We start from the raw sequence: 20420 nt of genomic DNA, 5'->3' as shown, positions 1-20420 counted from the left end.
ATATATTGAGAGAGGAAGAAAGGGAGAGATAGAATGGGGTAAATTATCTCGCATAAAAGTGGCAAGAAAAACCACTTCTGTAGGAAGGGAAGAGGGGGCAGGTGAGGAAGAATAAGTAAATCTTGTTCTCATTGGATTTGACTTGAGGAGGGAATACCATGCACACCCAATTGGGTATCTTACCCACAGGAAAGAAGGAGGAAGAAGATAAAAAGGGGGGGACGATAGAAGGGAGAGCAGACAGGGGGAGGAGGTAATCAAAAACAAACGTTTTCAAAAAGGGACAGGGTCAAGGGAGAAAATTCAATAAAGGGGGATAGGTTAGGAAGGAGCAAAGCACAGTTAATCTTTCACAACATGAATACTGTGGAAGGGTTTTACATAATGATACGCATGTGGCCTGTGTTGAATTGCTTGCCTTCTTAGGGAGGGTGGATCGGGAGGCAAGAGGGGAGAGGGAAGAGGGGGGAGAATTTGGAACTCAAAGTTTTAAAAACAGACGTTCAAAAACAAAAAAAAAAAGTTTTTGAAGAAGGGAAAGGGGATGGGAGGGGAGTGGAGTGACAGAAGGGAGGGCTGAGTGGGGAACGGGGCAACCAGAATATACACCATCTTGGAGTGGGCGGGAGGGTAGAATGGGGAGAAAATTTGTAATTCAAACTCTTGTGAAAATCAATGCTGAAAACTAAATATATTAAATAAATTAAATAAAATAATGAAAAAAAAACATAAATTGCAAACAAAGTGTCGACCTGCACTGACAAAGGGAGATTCATCATCTGGAAATTCTCTATACTATTGAAATCACATGTCCAGTCTTATCCCTAACACGATTTCACTTCCAAAATGTGTCAAATCTTTCCTCAACTCTTCGACCACTATTACCTCCCTAAAAAAGGAAAAAAACAAGTATTATTATTAGCCTGATATGTACCAGAAACTATGCTTCATTTGATCCTCACAACAATCCTGGGAGGTAGGGGCTATAATTATCCCTATTTTACTTTTGAGGAAACTAAGGCAGGCAGTGGTTAAATATCTTGCCCAGGGTCACATAGCTAGTATATGTCTGAGGTCAAATTAGAACTCTGGTCTTCCTGACTCCAGACCCAGCACTCTACGGCTCCTTTGTGAAGACTGATTTCTATCCACCCACACCATGACAATAGCCTTCTAACAGTTCTTGTACTTTCCACTCTCTGCTGTCTCCAATCCATCCTTCCTTCAGATCAGTATTTCTTATCTCTATTCCCTTCCAGGCCTTGCTCTATCACTCCTTTGCAGTCATTTCCTTGCTTTGGGCTAGTGAATCATGAGCTTTTCAAGTAGATTATAAGCACCTTAAGGTGCAGTCCATTAAACGATGGTAGAGCAGGAAGTTGATTCAAATCAATTCAGTTGTCTTACTTTAGGCAATTCATTTAACCTCTCTGGGCATAAGGTTCCTCATCTACAAAATGCGAATAAGCACATTTTCACTGCTACTATAACTGGTTGTATAAAATAACGCATTGTAAATGGGTTTTAATGATAAATAGCTATATTAATGTGAGCTGTTATTTCAGTAGCCTGCTGGTCTCCCTCCCTCATCTCTCCCTACTCCAATTCATCTTCTACATAGCTGCCCAAGTGATTTTTCTAAATCCCATATCTGACCAAGTCATTTCCTTATTCAATAAAGTCCATTGGTCCCTTTCACAACCTGGTTTCTCCTACCTTCCCAGTTTTCTTCTACTTTATTTCCCAATACATTCTCTAAGATCCAACAGCATTGGCCCTTATCATTGACATTCATTTCCTTTTCTCAGTCTCTCTCTCTCTCGTGTTTTCCTTCAAATTGTGTCTAGAGGGCTCTCTCTGTTCATCTCCATCTCCTGGCTGCCCTGGCTTCCTTAAAGACTCAGCTTTCAAATCCTACCTTTATAAGAAGCCTTTCCCAATTCCCCACACCCCTAACTCACCCATGGCTTGTGCCTTTCCTCTGAGATTGCCTTCCATTTATACTGTAGACATCTTGTATGTAAATTTACTTTGCATATTGTGGTCCCTTCCCACTACAAGGTGAGCTCTTTGGGAACAGGTACCATCTTTCTGTCTTTCTTTGTATACCATGAGCTTAGAACAGTGTCTATCTTCCTTAATTCCAGTGCCTGACCTCTACTGATGATTTTGAATTCATCCTATATATTGTTTGATTGTACTAATTTATTTGCATGCTGTCTCTCTTCCTCCTTAACCCCCCACCCACTAGATGTTAAGCTCTTGCAGCATGGGGACTACCATTTACCTGTCTTTATATTACTACTACTTAGCATGGAGCCTAACACATAATAGGCACTTAATAAATGTGTATTGACTGACTGACACATAGGTCAATGCTTAGTCAATGCTTAGTGACTATTATTAAATTCTTCTTCCCAATTGATTCCTTATACAAAATAGATGTTACAGATATATTCTTTTCTCAATTAAAAACACTTAAACAGTGATAAATTCTCATTGACTATAACACCTCCTTCATTATAGCCCTAGAGAATAGCTGACCAAGGGCATTTTTCTCTCCGTAAAGGAAGTGGGTTGTAGCAGACATAGAATGTTGTACATACTGTTAGACAAAGTCTACATGTTGATTGGTTTCGTTTCTCAGTTCTTACTAGGTGGGTAGGAGCTCATGGTGGGTGATAAGGGATGAAATTTCACAAATACCAATGATATGAAAAGAAAAGACATCAATAAAAATTTTAATAGATAGTATAGGGTCTTGAATAATAAAAGTGTAAATTGTTTATTTAAAATTTTTTCTCATCTAGACTACACAGGAATATAATTCAATTCATTAGGATTAAAGATGCTATGAATACTGCTCTGTTTGAGGATTATATTCATGTTACAGAATCCTATTAAGCTTTTTGCCTCAGTTTTCTCATCTATAAAAATGGACATAATAATGGAACCTATCTTGTAGGACTGTTATGAGAATAAAGTGAAATACTATTTGTAAGATGTTTGGCAAACCATAAAGCACTCTATTAATTCTAGCTATCCTATCATTATTATTAAAATTAAGAAGAATCAAGGTGAGTGATCCAAATGATTACAAACATACTGAGAAAGAGAATTAATGAATTTTCTAGCCTTCCAAAGTTAAATTCTCAGCTCCAATCTACAGCGAAGACCCAATCAAATGCCTCTTTAGGGCATGGAAGTAGCCTTGAGTTCTTGAAAAATGGAACAATGGAACACCATGAACAATGGAACAAAGTTGTGGCTTGTTCTAACAATCTGTAAAGGGTTTTAATATAATCAACAAAACGAGGCGTGTTTTTCTATAGACCTGACTCTAGAGGAACATATCCACAACAAGCTAGTAACTGGACATGGCACCTCATAAAATAAGCAAGACAATAAATAATGGCTGTTTGTCCTGGATCAATGCCTTCCCCTTATGGTTTCTTGGTGATGAATGGCGAAAGAGGAAGAAGAGGAGGAGGAAAAGAAGAAGGAGGAGAAGAATTAGGTAGACAGTAAAAGTAATCATAGTTTTGAGATGATTTGCAAACAGTTTAATTGTTAGTAGTCTAAATGGGAGACTTTGTCCAATGACTAGTGACTATACAGACTGGAAGTGAATATCATTGTGAATCAAATTAGAAATCTGAAAAAGTCACAGCTAATGGAAGGACTGCTCACAGATTCTCTTTAAAGAGTACAGAAGCTAGCTAGCAAATGACCTCTTTGCTGAGCAGAAAGATTTGGTAACACAAATTTTGAGTTTAAGTTCATTTACAAAATCTTATAGAGCCAAACAGCAAAAAAAGTAAAAGCACAGTGAAAACAATGGAAAGGAAACAAGCCAAATTAAGTATGGCATGAGCCTCAACAAAATCCCAAGATTGATTAAGAAGGAGGACCACAAATCGATGTAACAGAGTACAAATTTGACAATATTTGTATAGTATTGTATTGTCATCATCCATGACGGTAGAACTATCACATTTAGACCCTAGCATCTCAGTACCCAAAGAGATATATGAGCAATAGTACTTAAGAAAATGAAACCATGAAGAGTGGCTGGGCCAGACTAAATAACTACAGAAGGAAGTCATACTGAACACAACATAGTTTTGTAAACTGGGAACTGATTTTCAATGTTTCTCAGATGATAAAAAATACAAAAAGCAAAGAAAAATATTGACAGTGTTAATATCCACCCAAAAGGCAACCAAGATACTAGCAACTACTGACCCATAATATTTGCTTCCTTCTCTGTATAAAATCTTTATGAAAATGTGCTGTGCTTCTTGGAGGTAGTCTTGTTGGAAATATGAAATAGATCAGTCTATCATTCATAAATTATTTCCTAAAGGATGACAAATCTCCACAGTCTCACAAGATATGAACAGGTGTAGAGATTACAAAATATTGCTTTGTTTATAAATTAACAAAAAAGTTCTCTACCAACACTTGATAATGCAAAATACAACCTTATAAGCTTTCTTCTAACCAAGTATCTTTTATTCAAATGTAGATAATACAAAATCTTGTGATTGATACAATGAGATCCATGGCTATTCCATAAGATAAATTATTGAATCTACACAAGAAAATCTAAGTGAAAAAATAATGTATTGCCAAGATTATGATTATGGAGTTTGGCAGGCAGCTCACCAAAAAAGGACAGTAAGCTGTGCTTAGAACTCAAGAGGATAAAAATAACAGAGTAGATTGGATCTCAAGGATTCTATAGCACTGTCAATTATCCTACTCTTTTCCTTGATATTTCAATGAACAGAATAGCACCACATTTTTAATTCACATTTTAATCTGCTCATAACGTAGTATCATGGTCTCTAAAGAAAAAGAATTGTTGGTGATGCAAATTTCAATGGAGAGATGAGAAGAGTATGTATGTGGACTGCAATAGATTGCCAATGGTGACTTATAGAAAAGATTTTGCTTAAGATATATCATCCTAAAAGACAAAGTGGGGATTGGTCAGGTATTAAAAAGAGAGACACCAGATGGACAGCCCAAGGGTTGCACTTGCATTGATACAATGTCAAGATACCTAGAGAAAGACATCAAGTTTACAGAGGGTTGTTCCTCTGTGTAGTACTAAGGGGAAACCATGGACAAGAGTCCCATAAAATGAGAGGACATAGGTTAGCACTCACATGATGAGTTTATCACAACCAAACCAATATTTCAATCATTAACAATAAAAAAGTATTATCCTTGGATTGCTCTAACTTCAACATAAATTTCGCAACCAAATAAATAATTTATTCCTTGATTTTTCAAATATCAATTTTCCCAATTTCCACCATTTATGTAGTTTATAATTAAACACATGCAAACACAAATGTTTTCAAAAACAGAGTACTCTGTACTTTTAAAAACTAGTATCTTAAAAAAACTAGTATCTTAATACATTCTGGGGCAGATATTAGCCACTTAGCAACAATTACTTATTAAACACCTACTGTATGCAAAATGCTCTTAGAGGCTCAAGGAGATAGAACGTTTGGGTAAGTCTTGGTCTCTGCCCTCATGAAGCTTAAAGTCCTATAGCGGGTTTTGAAATATAAATTTCAAAACACTGAATACTTCCAGGTTCTGTTGTTTTATCCATGAAGTCATATTCTCCTTAGGCTTGGGTCACAACTCCTACGTAGCTTAGTGAGTGGTCTTCAGTGACTGCCAAGTTCATCATTTTGCAGGCAATCTTATAAAGTGCCTTTCCAAAATTAGCCAGGTTGGCCATTACATGACAGAGAATCTGTTACTATCCTCAAATAGGAAACCTTTCCACTTTGATAGGATCTGCCATTGTTTGTATGGTACTAATATAACCTCTGAGAACCTGGAGTCTTCTGTACACCACAACTTGAGGAAATCATTACTGGAGCGGCAAATACAAAGGAATGTGGAAGCACAAAAGAGAGGTACAAATGGCTCTGTGAGCATCCATCTCATTGATGTAGGCCTGGAAGGGACTGAGTGATCTTTCTATTTGACAAATGAAAAACTTGGGACCAGAAAGGCTAAGCGACTGACCACTAAATAGTCTTATAGATGGTACAGTGGGTACAGTAATGGGCCTGGAGTCAGAAAGAGCTGAGTTTAAATCCAGTCTCATACACTAAGTAGTTGTATAACCTTGGGCAAATTACTGTCTTCCTCACTTTCCTTACTGGCAAAATCAAGATCACAATAGCAATTACTTGGAAGGACTATTATGAGGATCAAATAAAACAATATTTGTAAATTAACTTGGGAACCTTAAAGTTCGACAATTAGCATTATTATCATTGCCTAAGGTCACACAAGTACTAAGTGGCAGTCTGGATTTGGACTCAAACCCTTGGATTCCATGTGGGTTCAGCGCTCCGTCCATAGCAACATTCCTGTTTCCATAGTTCCTAAGGAAGGTAAGGAAAATCATATTCAATCGCAGAAAGTTGTGTCAATAACGAAAACCAGATGGGCTTCCAACAGGCTCTTCTGGCAGTTGTTTTAAGTAAATTAAATAAATAAATACAGTATTTTTGAAATTTTTAAATAGCAATATATTTGTCTGACTTTTTGGGTATTTATATCTAATGTACCTAATCAGTCACCTCAATCTTCTACTTCACTAACTCTAGAGTGGGGCAACCTTTCTATGGGTCATAGGATTTAGAGATCTTAGCACTAGGAGGGACTTTGGTGATCATAACTTCCTTTTTATGAAATAGAACAACACAGACAGATGTTGTGTATGTGCCTGCCTCCATTTCTCTCCCCAGCTGACCTCCATGCTGAGGTGAAAACAAAAATAAAAATCTGTCTTCAATTAAAAGAGGTCTGAACTCAACAGCTCCTATCACCTATAGCTTGGACTTTGAAGGAGGCCATAGTCTGGGATAGGGGATCAAAGGACAAGAACTCTAGCCCAAATGATATACCTACCCAGATTATCTTCAAGTACATAAGGGATGATGTGAGGCCATCTATATTGATCACCAACAATGCTACTTCTGTCTCCCTGAAAAGGAAAATAAATGCAGGATGTTATTTATTCTTAGGTTAGGCAGCAACTTGGGGAAGGATAGGTGTCGGTCCCTAGAAGGAAGACAGTTCATGGATCTCTCAACCAGTAAAAGAAACAAATCATTTGTGCAGATATGAGTGTTGTTTCCCAGAAATTCTTTAACACGTCAGGAGGAAAATAATGCATCTATAGCACCGATTTTTGGTAGGACAGTTTGGAAAAAAGCCATGCAAAGGTTATATCAATCAATGATTGTGGGAGAAATTCAATCACCATTGGCAGAAAGGCCTTAATGAGGGTTTCCTGTATCCACTTTGGCTGAATAATTATCTGCAAAGGAGAAAGTTTTAGAAAACACTCAGCTGTTCTACTTCATAATTCATAATTCAGAAATATTATGGGTTCAAGTCTACCACTGAACTGTGCAAATGGAGCTTATTTTTTTAAAAATGTTTAAAAGGGAAAGTTACATTTATAGTGGGGCAGCTAGGTGGCACAGTGTGTATGTAGAGTGTTGGGCCTAGACTCAGCAGTACTCATCCAACTGAGTCTTAATCTGGCCTCAGACACTTCACAGTTGTGTGATTCTAAGCAAGTCAATTAACCTTGTTTGTCTCAGTTTCCTCATCTGTAAAATGAGCTGGAGAGAGAAATGGCAAACCATTTCAGTGTCTTTGCCACGAAAACCCCAAATGGGGTCACAAAGAGACATGTATGACAGAAAGGACTGAAAATGACAACAACAAATGTTTACAGTAATTAAATAAACAGTTTTCAAGCATTCTTAAACTCTTTTAGCTATACCTGTTTTGACTAAACAATGTGTTACTGATGACTCTCATCTGTTGGGTCTGGCAGTGTCTTTATGAAGTAACATTTTATTAGCTTAGATTGTGTTATTGTAAACCATAAACTCCATGCAGGTGGAGACATTTTCTTTTTTAGGATGAAAGCCAGGAGAGAGTCGTGTCTTGAAAGCCTAGAGAGAAGAGAGTATCAAGGAGGAGAGAATGGCCAACAGAATAGGGTTTGAGAAACTACTAGGTTTGGCAACTAAGAAATAATTAGTTACGTTGGGAAAAGTGAGCAATTTCAGCGAATGATAATGTGGGAAGCCAGATTATATGGAGAGTGTGAGAGGAGAGGAAGAGGAAATACTTTTTAGACTACCTTTTTGAGCACTTTAGCTACAAGAGGGAGAAGAGATAGAGCACAATAATTAGCAGGAATGGAAGGATCAAATGAGGGTTTTTTCCCAGGATGAATGAGACATGGGCATGTTTGCAGGCAACAGGAAATCAACCAGTAGAGATGGAGAGATTTAAAATACGTGAAAGAGTACAGATGACAGAGGCAGCAATCTGTTGGTTGTGATGGGATTGAATGGGATTTAGCCTTGGTCAGGAGTAAGGCCATGATATCATGTGAAACAGGGGTGAATGAAGAAAAAGTTGGACAAAGGAACCCTAGTGATGGGTGATGTGGAATAGGGAAGAAGAAAGGGTTCATGGCAAATAGTTGTAATTTTTCTGAAAAATATGAAACAAGCTTCTCAGTTGAGAGAATGGAGGGAGGGGAAGCCATGGGAAGTTTGAAGCAGGTTTAAAAGGTTTGGAAGAGCCACTGTGGAGAATAGAAAAATGAATTAATATGAAATGTACACTAGGATTTCCTTCCAGTTGAGGTTATATAACAGAAGTTTACAGTGGACCCAATCAGAATATTTCTGTGATTTTCTCCACCATTTTTCAGCTGTATGTGAGTAGGCAGGAAAGGAATGAATTGTGGGAGTAATTCAAAGATAAAACATGGCTAGCCATAATTAGCAATATAATAATAAGCCTACAGATTTGAAGAAGAGGATGATTTAGAATTGATTAGAATTCACCAAGAAGTCAAGGTGAGGAGGAGAGGTGGTTAGTATGGGGAAGATGACCTGGGAGGGAATGTAGAGGGTCAAGAAATTGAAGGTCATGGTGTAGGTGAAGAGAAGGGTAATATAAGAGAAGGTAGAGGGAGAGGTGAAAAGGCAATAGATTGTGATTGAATAAAGAAATTTCAGAATTCTTGAAAGTAAGGTGATACATGTGGGGGTGATGGCAAGATCAAGGGGATGAAAATCTTTGTGTGTAGCTCATAGGAGGTGGTTAATTAGAGGAAATGAATGGTTAGAATATTTTAGGGAGAGTCAATATGCATGTAAAATTCTCCTAGTCTGAGTGAAGGAGTTGAGGACTAGAGAAAAATTATAAACCAGGTACTGAACTTATTGAGGAAGGTAGAAAGTGACCAGTGTCTTTAGACAATAGCTACCAGGATTTTGATTAGGTGGTAGATAAAAATATCATGAACCTCAAAGTAAAAGAGATTTCTGAGTGATGGTGGAAGGGGAAGAATATGAAACTAGTAGTGGGGGGGAGGAATTTTCCACCTCCTTGCTTCAGTCAGTGAGCTAAGGAAAATGAGTGAAGGTGCAGCCAGCACTAGAAAGGTTAGCAAGGGAGGCTGTGTCATCAAGAGGAAACCAAGTTTCAGTAAGAGCTAGTACATAGAATGACTAGAAGAAGAAAAGAATTCAGATGAAGGAAAGTTTGAAGTCTATGCATGAGCATTCCAGAGGTCACAGTGAGAGGACTGGGTGGAGTTAGGATGAAACTTTGGGGTGGGAGAGTTGAGGGAGGATGGAAATGGAGACTTCAGTGGTAGGGAGTTTGGACTGAGGTTTAGATGACTATGTAGAGTTCAGATTCACTGGAATGTGAAGGGTATTACAGGTGTGAGAATGTTCATCACTGAGTGAAGGATGCTACTCTTCTATCCCCAAAGAAAAGGAGGGGCTGGAAATGGGAGTCCTGGAGGGAGGGTTGCTTTTCTTTGCTCTATTGCAAACCTCTATTGGTTCTGCAAATCCCAGTTGGGAGATTGGGCTGAAAGCAGGAGATGGAAGATGCCTTGTGCTGGTACAGATAAAAGTAGTTGTTTTGGCAATGATGGAAGGTGCCTAGTCTAGCCACAAGCCACATTTCCTTTGGGAACATGCTACATTGAGTAGGAGACAGAAGGTTCAGGGTATGAGTGAACCTGCATCCTAAGATGATTAGATGGAGAAGGAAAAGAAAAAGTAACATATTTGGAAACGCAAGCAATGTAAAAATATAAGTTATCAATAAAAAATTGAAAACTGCCAAGTTTAGATCAATATAACCTGACTACATATGGTTGATGATGATAGCCTTGGAAATAATTTAAAGTAAATCACTATAAGGAAAGATGATGATGTCAATATGAACCAAGTAATTTTTCCAGCAAAATTTGTTTATGAAGTCTAGTGCAAATGAATTGCTAAACGATTCCCATTGATTCTGTGCATCTTCATTGGTTAGAGAAACATAGCGTCATAATGGTAGATGAGATCAGAGAGGTAGTATTTTCACTTGCACTGGCCAACAGAAGTACTGATAGCACTGCAGCATGACAACTCACCTCATCAAGGATGATGTCTCCCTCAAAAAGATTCAGTCCCAAAGCTAAGTGGCGAGACAAGATCTGACGTTAGCAAATGGGTAAAACTCCACACATACATGTGGAACTTTCAAAAGAAAGGACTTCACAAACCTTTATTGATCTCTAATATGTCCATGTCCTTGTCTCCATCTACATCTATTACTAAAAAGACAAATAAAAAGACATAGGGGAGCAAAGGTTAACCATGGCTGACATATTTTAGGGGTGAGAACATTTTTAAGTTACCGCATCATGAAACTGTAGCTTATCCCTTTTGGACCACATGATGTACTCTGTTTGCCTATTTCCCTTGAACACTAACTGACTTTAGGAATTAATTAATACAGTTGAGAACAAATGAGTCCTTTTGTGCAAAATGGAAGCTGAACTTAGAAGAAGCATCATTGATACAGACAGGGTGCACTGAACTGGACCCAAATTGGAACTAAATGCTGTAGGCTGCTGCAGTCAGCTTTGACTGGTCCATATGTGGCCATTTCAATACCAACTGATGCTATTAGTAAATGGCACAGACCAAACCTTCCAGTTTAAAACTGCATTTCATTCTAAATTCCAATGGAAGAGAAACCTTAATTGTTCTTGTGACTTTATTTCAATAAAATTGAATATGAGTAGAATGTAACATTTGGTCTATCATATTTGGCAGAGCCCTTTTCCAGCCTTGTTTTTTTTCAGCAGTGATGTTTTAATTAAATAAAAGTCCATTCAATTCACATACTATTTAGATGATACAGGAAAATCTACTGTCATGATATATAAGACTGGTCAATGTTTCCAAAGGGAAGCATGGCATAATGAGTGGAAGCTTGGACTTAGAGTCAAACAGACTTGGGTTCAAATACAACCTGAGTTAATTACTTACTCTAAGTGCCTCAGACTGCTAACCTTCATGAAACTGGAGATTCAAAACTAAGTTTTTAGTTCAATTATTATTTATAATTTTAAAAAATCCATGGGGCCATTAATGTACCTTTGGTGGAACCATGACTTGATGCAGTCATTCCAGAAAATAATTTTAATTATGTGAAGAAAGTCATAAATGTGTCCACGCACTTGGATAGAGAACCCACTGCTTGCCATATAATCCAAGGACATTAATAAAAAAAAATGTGTGACTCTGGACAAGTCTCTTGCCCTCCCTTAGACTCACTTTCCTCATTTGTAAAATTGGGATAATAGCATCTACCAAATAGATAGATCTAATAATAGAATCTACTTAATAGTTACCTATTAGGTAGATATCATTATCATTATTATTAAGTGAAATAGTATCTCTAAAGTGTTTAGTACAGTGCCTGGAACACAAGAGGCACAATACAAATGTTTATTCCCTCCCTCTTCCCCTTATCTCACAAGGCTGTTGTGAGGATCATATGGGATCAGATGTGTAAAGTATTTGGCAAACCTTACAATATTATATAAATTCAATGTGCTGTTGTTATTATTATTATGATGATTGTCAGTGTTTTGGTCCTGACCCCATTCAACTACAATCATGTGGTCCCAGGTTATTATAGATACTGCTACTAGAGTTATAGAATTGCGTATATATATATATATATATACACATACAAACATATATCCAGAGAGAGAGAGAGAGGGAATTATGTAAAATGAGATCATTCAGCTTTTGGGTGCAGTACTGTAATGACAACCACACTGGCATACCCAGGATGGCTGCTAGTGCAGGCTCTTTTATCTGCTTTACTAGGAAAGACAGCTGTTTCAGGGGTCAAGAATCTTCTCTAATTACACAGAAAAAATACAAAAAAGAGAAATAAAGACCAACAAACAGGGTTCTACTGCCTGAATCAAAATAATACTGCTATGTATACTTTGCATTCACCATTGGATCGAGAGAGCCTTCACCTCTGAGCAGTCAGGAAGTTCTGAACATATGGCCACTCAGAGTCTCAACCAGGGAATCATAAGATCCTTCTCTCACGTGGACCCCAAAGCAAAAGCTCACCTCTCAGAACATATACTTTCAGCTAATAGGCTCAGAGCCAGAACCCTCCAGACTCACAGTGCCTAATTAGAAATTAACAAAAGGTGTGGAAGCTTTCCTGCAAGCAAGCAAGCTTCCCTTAACAGGCTCCACATGAGGCCTATTGATGGGTGGGGAAGATCTTACTCCCCATTGGCCTTACAAGTACTTCGATATTCAGGAAGAAGAGGATGGCTGTAATAAAGGAATTATTTTCATTTTTACCTAACAAAAATGAGACTAGAATTTCCTCAGCTCAGCTCCTAATCCAGGTCTCATCATGGTCTGGATGTGACCTTGGGTTCTCAAAGGCACTGTTTGCAGGCCCAACCTCGCTAAGTTTGAAGAGGCTTCTCATGACAGGCTTGACCACTGTGTAATGGATTGTCAGTGCCATACCCACCATGGAAGCCACCCACTTAGATGTAGAGGTGTTTCGTGTAATAGGTTCCAATGGAATAATTAATAATGATAGCTAGCATTTGTGTAGCACATTAAGTATTTCACAATGCTTTATAGATTTTGTCTCATTTGAGCCTCACTACAACCCTGAGATAGGTGCTATTAACCTTATTTTATGCATAAGGACACTAATTTGGAAAAGGCCTTTCCCATGTCACACATGTATAAAGTATCTGAAACAGGATTTAAGTTCAGATTTTCTTGACTCCAAATCCAACTGCATCAACTGTACTAGGCAAATGCCCAGCCCATAAATGAGATCATGGGTCATTGGAAGTACTGAAAAGAATAGAAGTCAATAAATGACTCACCAAAGTTTTCTGGGGCTGGCTGAAAAATAAAAAAGAGAACATATTATCATGATAGACAAGATTTAGCAGTGCTTTTCTTGACCTCACTGTCCTATATAGCAATAAAGGCATTTATTTACAACTTCACTAATATTGATTCTTTGTCCTCAGAGTAATAACCTTCATGAAATCAAGAATCTAAATAGAAATCTTATTTGAATGATTGACATCAAAAAAACCTACAGGGCACATTTATGAATTATTTATAGATCTCTGATTTGATCCAATCAATCAGGAAAGTAACCTGAAATGATATGAGGACAATCCTGAAAATGTCCACACCCTTTGACCCAGAGACCCACTACAAGACATGCAACTGAAAAAGATGAATGAAAAAGAAAGGCCCCCACATACATACATTAAAATATTTATAGCAGCACTTTTTGTGTACCAAAGAACAAGGAACAACATTAAGGCCCATAGATTGGGGAATAATTAACTACACTGTACTATAGAAATGTGCAGGCAGGTAGGTGGCATAGTGGCTAGAGTCCCAGTTCTGGAGTCAGGCAGACTCCTCATCCTGAGTTCAAATGTGGCCTCAGACACTTACCAGCTGTGTGACGCTGGGCAAGTCACTTAAACCTGTTTGCCTCAGTTCCTCATTTGTAAAATGAGCTGGAGGAGGAAATGGCAAACCACTTCATTATCTCTTCCCAAAAAACTCCAAATGGGGTAACAGAGTCAGATGTGACCGAAAAATGACTGAACAATGAAAAAATACAGGAATGTAACAAAATGTTACAATGCTTTAATACAGATATAAAAACTACAGAGATGTATTGGAAGACTTTTATGAATATTGGGAGATTTTTATGAACTGAGACAAAACAAAGTAAGCAGAACCAGAAAAACAATCTACACAATGACCACAACGATATGAATATAAACACCAATAAAAATGCATTTGAAATTGAGTGCTGTGAAATTATAATGACCAACCTTTGCCCCAAAGGAGTGATATGAGAAGGCATGCCCCTTCTTGTTATGTAGAGGTGGGGCATTATCGGTTTGGAATACTTCTCAAAATATCAAGCTTTTCAATGAGGTTTTTTTTGGTGTTGCTAAACTGTTTATGCTTTTCTTGTCATTGTTCTTATAGGAGATTTCTCTCATGGGGGTGATACACAGAGAAATGCAAGACATAAAAAAAGATATAGCACCAAATTTGTTTAATTATTTGTTTATTTGGGAGATGAAGAGATTGAAATCAATTTTGAAAATTAAAAGAACATATTTATAATTGGCTAAGAATGAGTAGACAACAAGGAAGGTAATATTGCATTTTCACTTGCTCTCAGACCCCATTCGGAGTTCATTTTAGGAAAAAAACTGACAGAGTGGGGGTGGGGCCTCCAAAGGAAACTGACAAGAATATGAAAGCCCTGCAGATGATTTCTTACAAGGATTGATTGAAAAAAATGGAAATGGTTCATTTGAGAGAGATTTGAGGGGATATGAGAGACCCTTTAAAGTATTTGAAGGGTTAATATATAGAATAGCAGTTAGCCTTTTCTGCTTAGCCCTAGAAGCAGAAATCTGAGCAATTGAAGGAAACTGCAAAGGGGCATCTTTCAGTTTGATAGAAGAGCAGACTTCTGAAAATCAGAGCTATCCAAAAGCAAAATAAACTACCTTGGGAAGCGGTTAAGTCATCACTGGAGGTCTTCAGCTGGAGACTTGATGACTACACTGTGTATGCTTGTAGCAGCCAGTCCAGCTGAGATATGGGCTTGACTAGGTGACCTTGAAATTCCAACTTAGAGATTCTCCGAAACTTGGTTCTCTAGACTCCAGAAGTCTGAACAATGCCATAACTAATCATGACTTGAGAAGGCAGATAGTGAAATAGAGATGTGATGGACTAGAGGTATGGCAGAGTTAGCATGGCACAGTAGACAGGGCACTAGACTGGGAATCAGGAGGACCTATCCATGCTTAGGCAATTAGTAGCTAGAACATTAATGATCCTGGGCAAGTTACTTAAACTCTGTACCTTAATTACCTCATTTACAAAAAGGAGGGAAAGGAGAGAGGTGAACAGTCAATGGGATTTGCTGTGCTTGACAATTTGTTCCAAGGGAGAGCTCAGGCAGGGTGAATGTTATAAATAATAAACATTTTAAAGTGGTTTTTAAAAGATTCACATAAGAATAACTAATGAAACAGGTTTATTCCCCAAATTCAAATGTAATGGTGAAACAATACTAAATGTGAGGTCAGAAGACTTGCTACTTTGCTATTTACTACCTTTGAGACCTCATGGACAAGTTCCTTATGTTTTTTTGAACCACAGTTTCCTGATCTTTGAATAATAATGCTAAATACACCTATTTTGCAAGATTTTTACAGGGCTCAAACAAAATAAGGTACATGAAAGAGATTTGTAATCAGTAAAGCACTACACTCAAGGAAAGAAATTCATTTCTTTTAAAAAATATATGCCATGAATAGAAGTAACAAATGCCTCAAACCCACTATACAACATTTTTTTTGCAGTGACATTTTTCTCAGGAGTTTGGTTTCTTTTGACAAAAAAAGAAAACAATTATTTTTTAAATAATCAACTAGTATGCTTCAGGACAAAATGAAATTTCTGAAAACAGGCTGAAAATGACAAGTGAAGCCCAGGTTGGTTTCACAATATACAAAAATCACATAAAGTGGGAAGATTTTTGGAATATCTGTTTCACCCACCAATTCAGTTTTTAAAGACGAGAGCCATGTCAGGGATTGAGTTACCTTCTTAGAACAAAGCCGAGAAATGTTCTTGATATTGAGTAAGGAGAAAGAGGGATAGAAGTGGAGAGGAAGAGGACTTATTTTATGCTACCTTGTATATGCTTCTGATTTTTCTACTTGAGAATATACATCCACCCAGTAGATCATAAACTCCCTGAGGAAAGGAACTATTCAGCTTTTGTCTTTGTGTTCCCACCAGTTAGTGCAGTGGTTTATACATAGTGGGCGTCTAATAAATATCTGTTGGATTAAACTGACTTCATAGGCACAGAGTTTTTCAAGGATGGGACAGTAATGATGGCTCTTTCATCTCCACCAAGTCTGTCTTACTTATCCATCTACCTTTTACTCCTTCACATTGCTTTTTTTCTCATACTCCAGCTTCCTTCTTCCACTTTCTCCCAGCTTTAAATTCCTCCATCTTGCCTTCCCTGAGCTCAGCCTCCTTCAAAGGAATCTTTCTTGCTAGTGTCTTTTGGTTCATTCTCTAGGTGGTCCAACAGCAGTGCATTGAGCAGTGCCTTCACCTGACTTCTGGGGTGAGTAAATTAGTAGCAATCCTGGATGTAGTGGACATGCCTTTGTATGAATGTAGTTGACATGACTAGCCTTTGAAGGATGACAGATCACTGCCATCATAAACATTAGTGATAATCCCATTGGTGAGCAATAAGCAAGGGTAGGAACACAAAGATGACATGACTGGAACCAAGGGGGACTGCTGCTATCTCCCATCCTGTTTCAGCAGTCAATATGGATGAGACACTCAGATACCTACCTGAAATGCCTTTCCAGGTAGCCTAACCTTGCCATAGCTTCGGTTCAAAATCAAATTCATCAAGTCCTGGTGTATTTAAGTTTTTTTTGTATTATTAGCAATCAGCTAGGTGACAATCGGCTTGACCATGTATCAGTCCCATTCTGTTGTTGAGATGTCCCAAATTAGCAAATTGCTTATGCCTCAGTCTATTTCTTTGATTCATATAAAAGTGCTAGGAAATCATTGTCCATGTATAGCTGTTTCTAAGCAAAGGAAATGAGTTGGTGAGTCCAGGTTAATGCTACAAACTAGTTGTCCATAGCACACAGTACACCATCACGTTTGACACCAAAATGTTGTCTCACCATTAAGAATGCCTGTACATAGAAATCCACAACTGCATAAATACAAATATGCAATGCATTTTTAACAGTTGATTTTGTGGCATTCATTATTTTTAGATTATAGCAAATGTTTTAAAAGAAATGATCAATTCTTCAGGCTTTGGTTAGCATTTTAAATTTATAACTTAATCCATCTCTCCAAACATTTAAAATATAACTTAGTACTTGAGTTTATCTGTCCATATTCAGCTGGGACAGGGTCCCTCTGTACCTGCACAAGGTTGGGCTAAAGTTAATGAGAAATCAGAAAAGAATTGCTACTTTGCTGAGCCCTTCATAGTCTGCAGCCCATGCACTCACATTGAGATTTTAATTCAAGTAATTTTTAAAAAATCTACATGTCATCTGTCAATACCAAAAGTTGAACTAAAACCAATTCCCTTTTTCCCGTATTATTGGGAAACCAACATAAAATAGTGAAGTAAAAACAAAAACAACCAACTACACCAGTCTCTTAACCCCTTATTCCTCTCCCTCACATCCTTTCATGTTGCCCAGTCCCTTGAAGTCAGCCAGGATATCCCAAACAGTACATTTTCCCTGCTTGTCCTAAAAAATGCCTATTCGATTAACCCTGAATAATTCACAAGAAAGAAAACCAATGCCTAATAACTTTTAAACGTACCACTACTCTTCCCAGGACTGCCCACCAAGTTACCTGCTGTACTCTAGTTGGCTTATTTGTTTTGCTTCATTTTCCATACATCTTGTAGTCTTTTGATTCCTTACCATGCCAGAGATCACAAGAAGAGCTTCACAGAGCAGAAGCCAAGGCAAACAGCATGAATCCATGTTGCATCCCCAGCTAAGAGCCACAAACTATGAAATTCCAAATGGCTTTTACTTATATGGAGGCAAAAACCGTAGATTAGAGCCTTTGCTCTGTGTGAGGCATCTTGTAGATCAGCTTCTTCCTCGAATAATTCTTCAAATCAAGAGGGTAAAGACCATCAAACTGAGCACCTTCCTGAGGTTGGGCAGTCTAACTTGTTTATTTTCAAACAGCAAGAACCTGGGAGGGGCCAACCAGAAAGGTTAAATATCTAATCTAATGACAGTAAGCCACACATGATAAAAAGGTAAACAATTTATTTAGAATCATTATAACTATCCTTCCACTCTACAAGTTATTATAAACTATTTATAAATTCAGTGTTAAATAAATGCTTATTAATCGATGAACTGGTAATCAACTAGATGAAGTTATAGGGGAGGTGAGCCCATTTGGGACTTTGATTACATCTTCCTAATGGAAGCAATCAAGGTTGAAGCCTTGGCTAGGATTCAGAGTTGCCTAGAGCAGAGGTGTCAAACATACCACTTGGGAAACACTACCAAATACAAATTAGGCCAGAACCAAATAGAAATGTAACTAGTATATTTCAGGAAAAAATAAAAATACAGTATGTCATTTTTCTAAGTCAATATGTAACCTGAAGTTATCTTTCTGTATCATTTAGTGGTCCCCATTTCTATTTGAGTTTGACACCAATGGCCTAGAGCACTGAAAGATTGTCATTTGCCCAGAGTCACATACCTATTATGTCAGAATAAGTACTTGAAACCAGGCCAAGCTAGCTCTATCTTCACCCTGTGCTATTGCCTCTTTGGCATCATAAAGACTTCAAGAAAAGGGTGAAAGGACTTCCCAACCTTTTCTTAAGTCCATTGGCATCCCTTCTTTTTTTTAACCCCTCCTTCCAAAAACAAAAGATTTTTAGTGAATTTCTGTATTTTGAGCTACTCAACAGAGATTACATGTGAATCTTAGCTCTTTCAGGAGGGGTTCTGCTTCTTGGAGAGGCTCCATAAATTGAAACTAAAAGGAAATAAAATGAATCTAAGACAAAGAAAGGAAATGGGATCAGAAGTAGGTATTTCTACAGGTTTCACCAGAACACTAATCCTCTTAGAACACCGACCACAATGAGGGCCAGATCAAGGCCAAATCTGCTGAGAAACCCAAAGGAATAAAGGAGGAGAAATTTTGAAGTCTGACTATGAGGGAGCATTCTAATCTAAAAGAAGAGAGCTATACCAAAAGGGGCAGCTTTATCAGCCATAGGTTTAAATTAATTTTAACCAATCTCTTCCCCAGACCAGTGTCAATTGAAAGTCTTGGTCACCTGCTTAAAACACAGATCCCTCTTAGTACCAATGTGTATTCATTCATCATCAAAACCTGCCTTAGTTTCCTAGAATGTATTTGTTTCCATAACTGCTTTCCTCATTTTTTAGTTGAGGAACTAGTCCTTGGGCTCCTAAGAACTGTTTATAAATGAGTCTATCTTGGTAACTCCACTCCCAAAAGTCTAATGTCAACATTAATGCTATTCACTGAGCTTTCAGTCTCACTTTTAGCCTAGAAAAAGATGTTTCCATGCAAGCACCCCACTATCTAATATTTTAAGAATGAAAAAAATTAATTTCTTATAATCTGCATATGTACAATTTATAGGATCATGGACTAAGAATTAGAAGGCACTTGATAAAACATGTAACCCAACCTCATTTTACTATGAGAAACTGAGGCCCGGAGAAGGTAAATGCCCATGGTCACACAGGTGATAAGCATCAGAGGTGAAGTGAGATCCTCTGACTCCACAGTCAGTCCTCTTTGCACTGTACCACACTGATGCCTTCCCTCAGTGTCCATGTACTATGACAAATGATGAAACTAAACGCAAGGCATGTTTATCGGGGTTGGGCACATATTAAGTGCTCATCCAAAAGGGATTAGATAGAATTCAATTGAATTTGACCATCAGACTTTGACCTTAGGTGACCAAAAGAGTCCCTTACCAATAATTCTGGTTTAAGGAGAATATGCATCTTAAAATGTTCAATGAAGAGGGTTTAATGAAGATTTCTAAACCATGCTGGCATTAAACAGATCTAATTCCCTCTTCAGGTACTGCCCAACTAAGCACTTATTTTTGGCTCTTGTACATAACTGTAAAGGTAGATTGAGGTAAACCTGGTTGCTGAGATGCACGCTCCAGAAGGGGAATAGATTCCTTAGGCAAAAATTGCAAAAAGTAATACAAATACATTGTAAAAATACAAATACATTGTAAAAATGATACAAAATCTCAAGGAGCCTTATTCAGGTCTGTAAAACAGCCATGCATCAATGTAACTTTTTTGATGGCGTCTT

At 37.7% G+C, this 20420-nt stretch overlaps 1 protein-coding gene across 1 annotated transcript in view; it reads right to left on the bottom strand.

Annotated features, from left to right (window-relative positions):
- Window positions 1-18055, bottom strand: part of LOC118836613 (meprin A subunit beta-like) — a 129644-nt gene extending 111589 nt beyond the window's left edge. The window contains 5 exon segments of the mRNA XM_036743857.1: window positions 6952-7027; window positions 10517-10560; window positions 10649-10699; window positions 13319-13337; window positions 17993-18055. Coding sequence (XP_036599752.1) covers window positions 6952-7027; window positions 10517-10560; window positions 10649-10699; window positions 13319-13337; window positions 17993-18055 — 253 coding nt within the window.
- Between the last annotated feature and the right edge of the window lie 2365 nt (window positions 18056-20420).

Source organism: Trichosurus vulpecula, chromosome 1, assembly GCF_011100635.1.
Source record: "Trichosurus vulpecula isolate mTriVul1 chromosome 1, mTriVul1.pri, whole genome shotgun sequence".
Classification (NCBI taxonomy): Eukaryota; Metazoa; Chordata; class Mammalia; order Diprotodontia; family Phalangeridae; genus Trichosurus; species Trichosurus vulpecula.
This window is presented reverse-complemented; position numbering and strand designations above follow the sequence as displayed.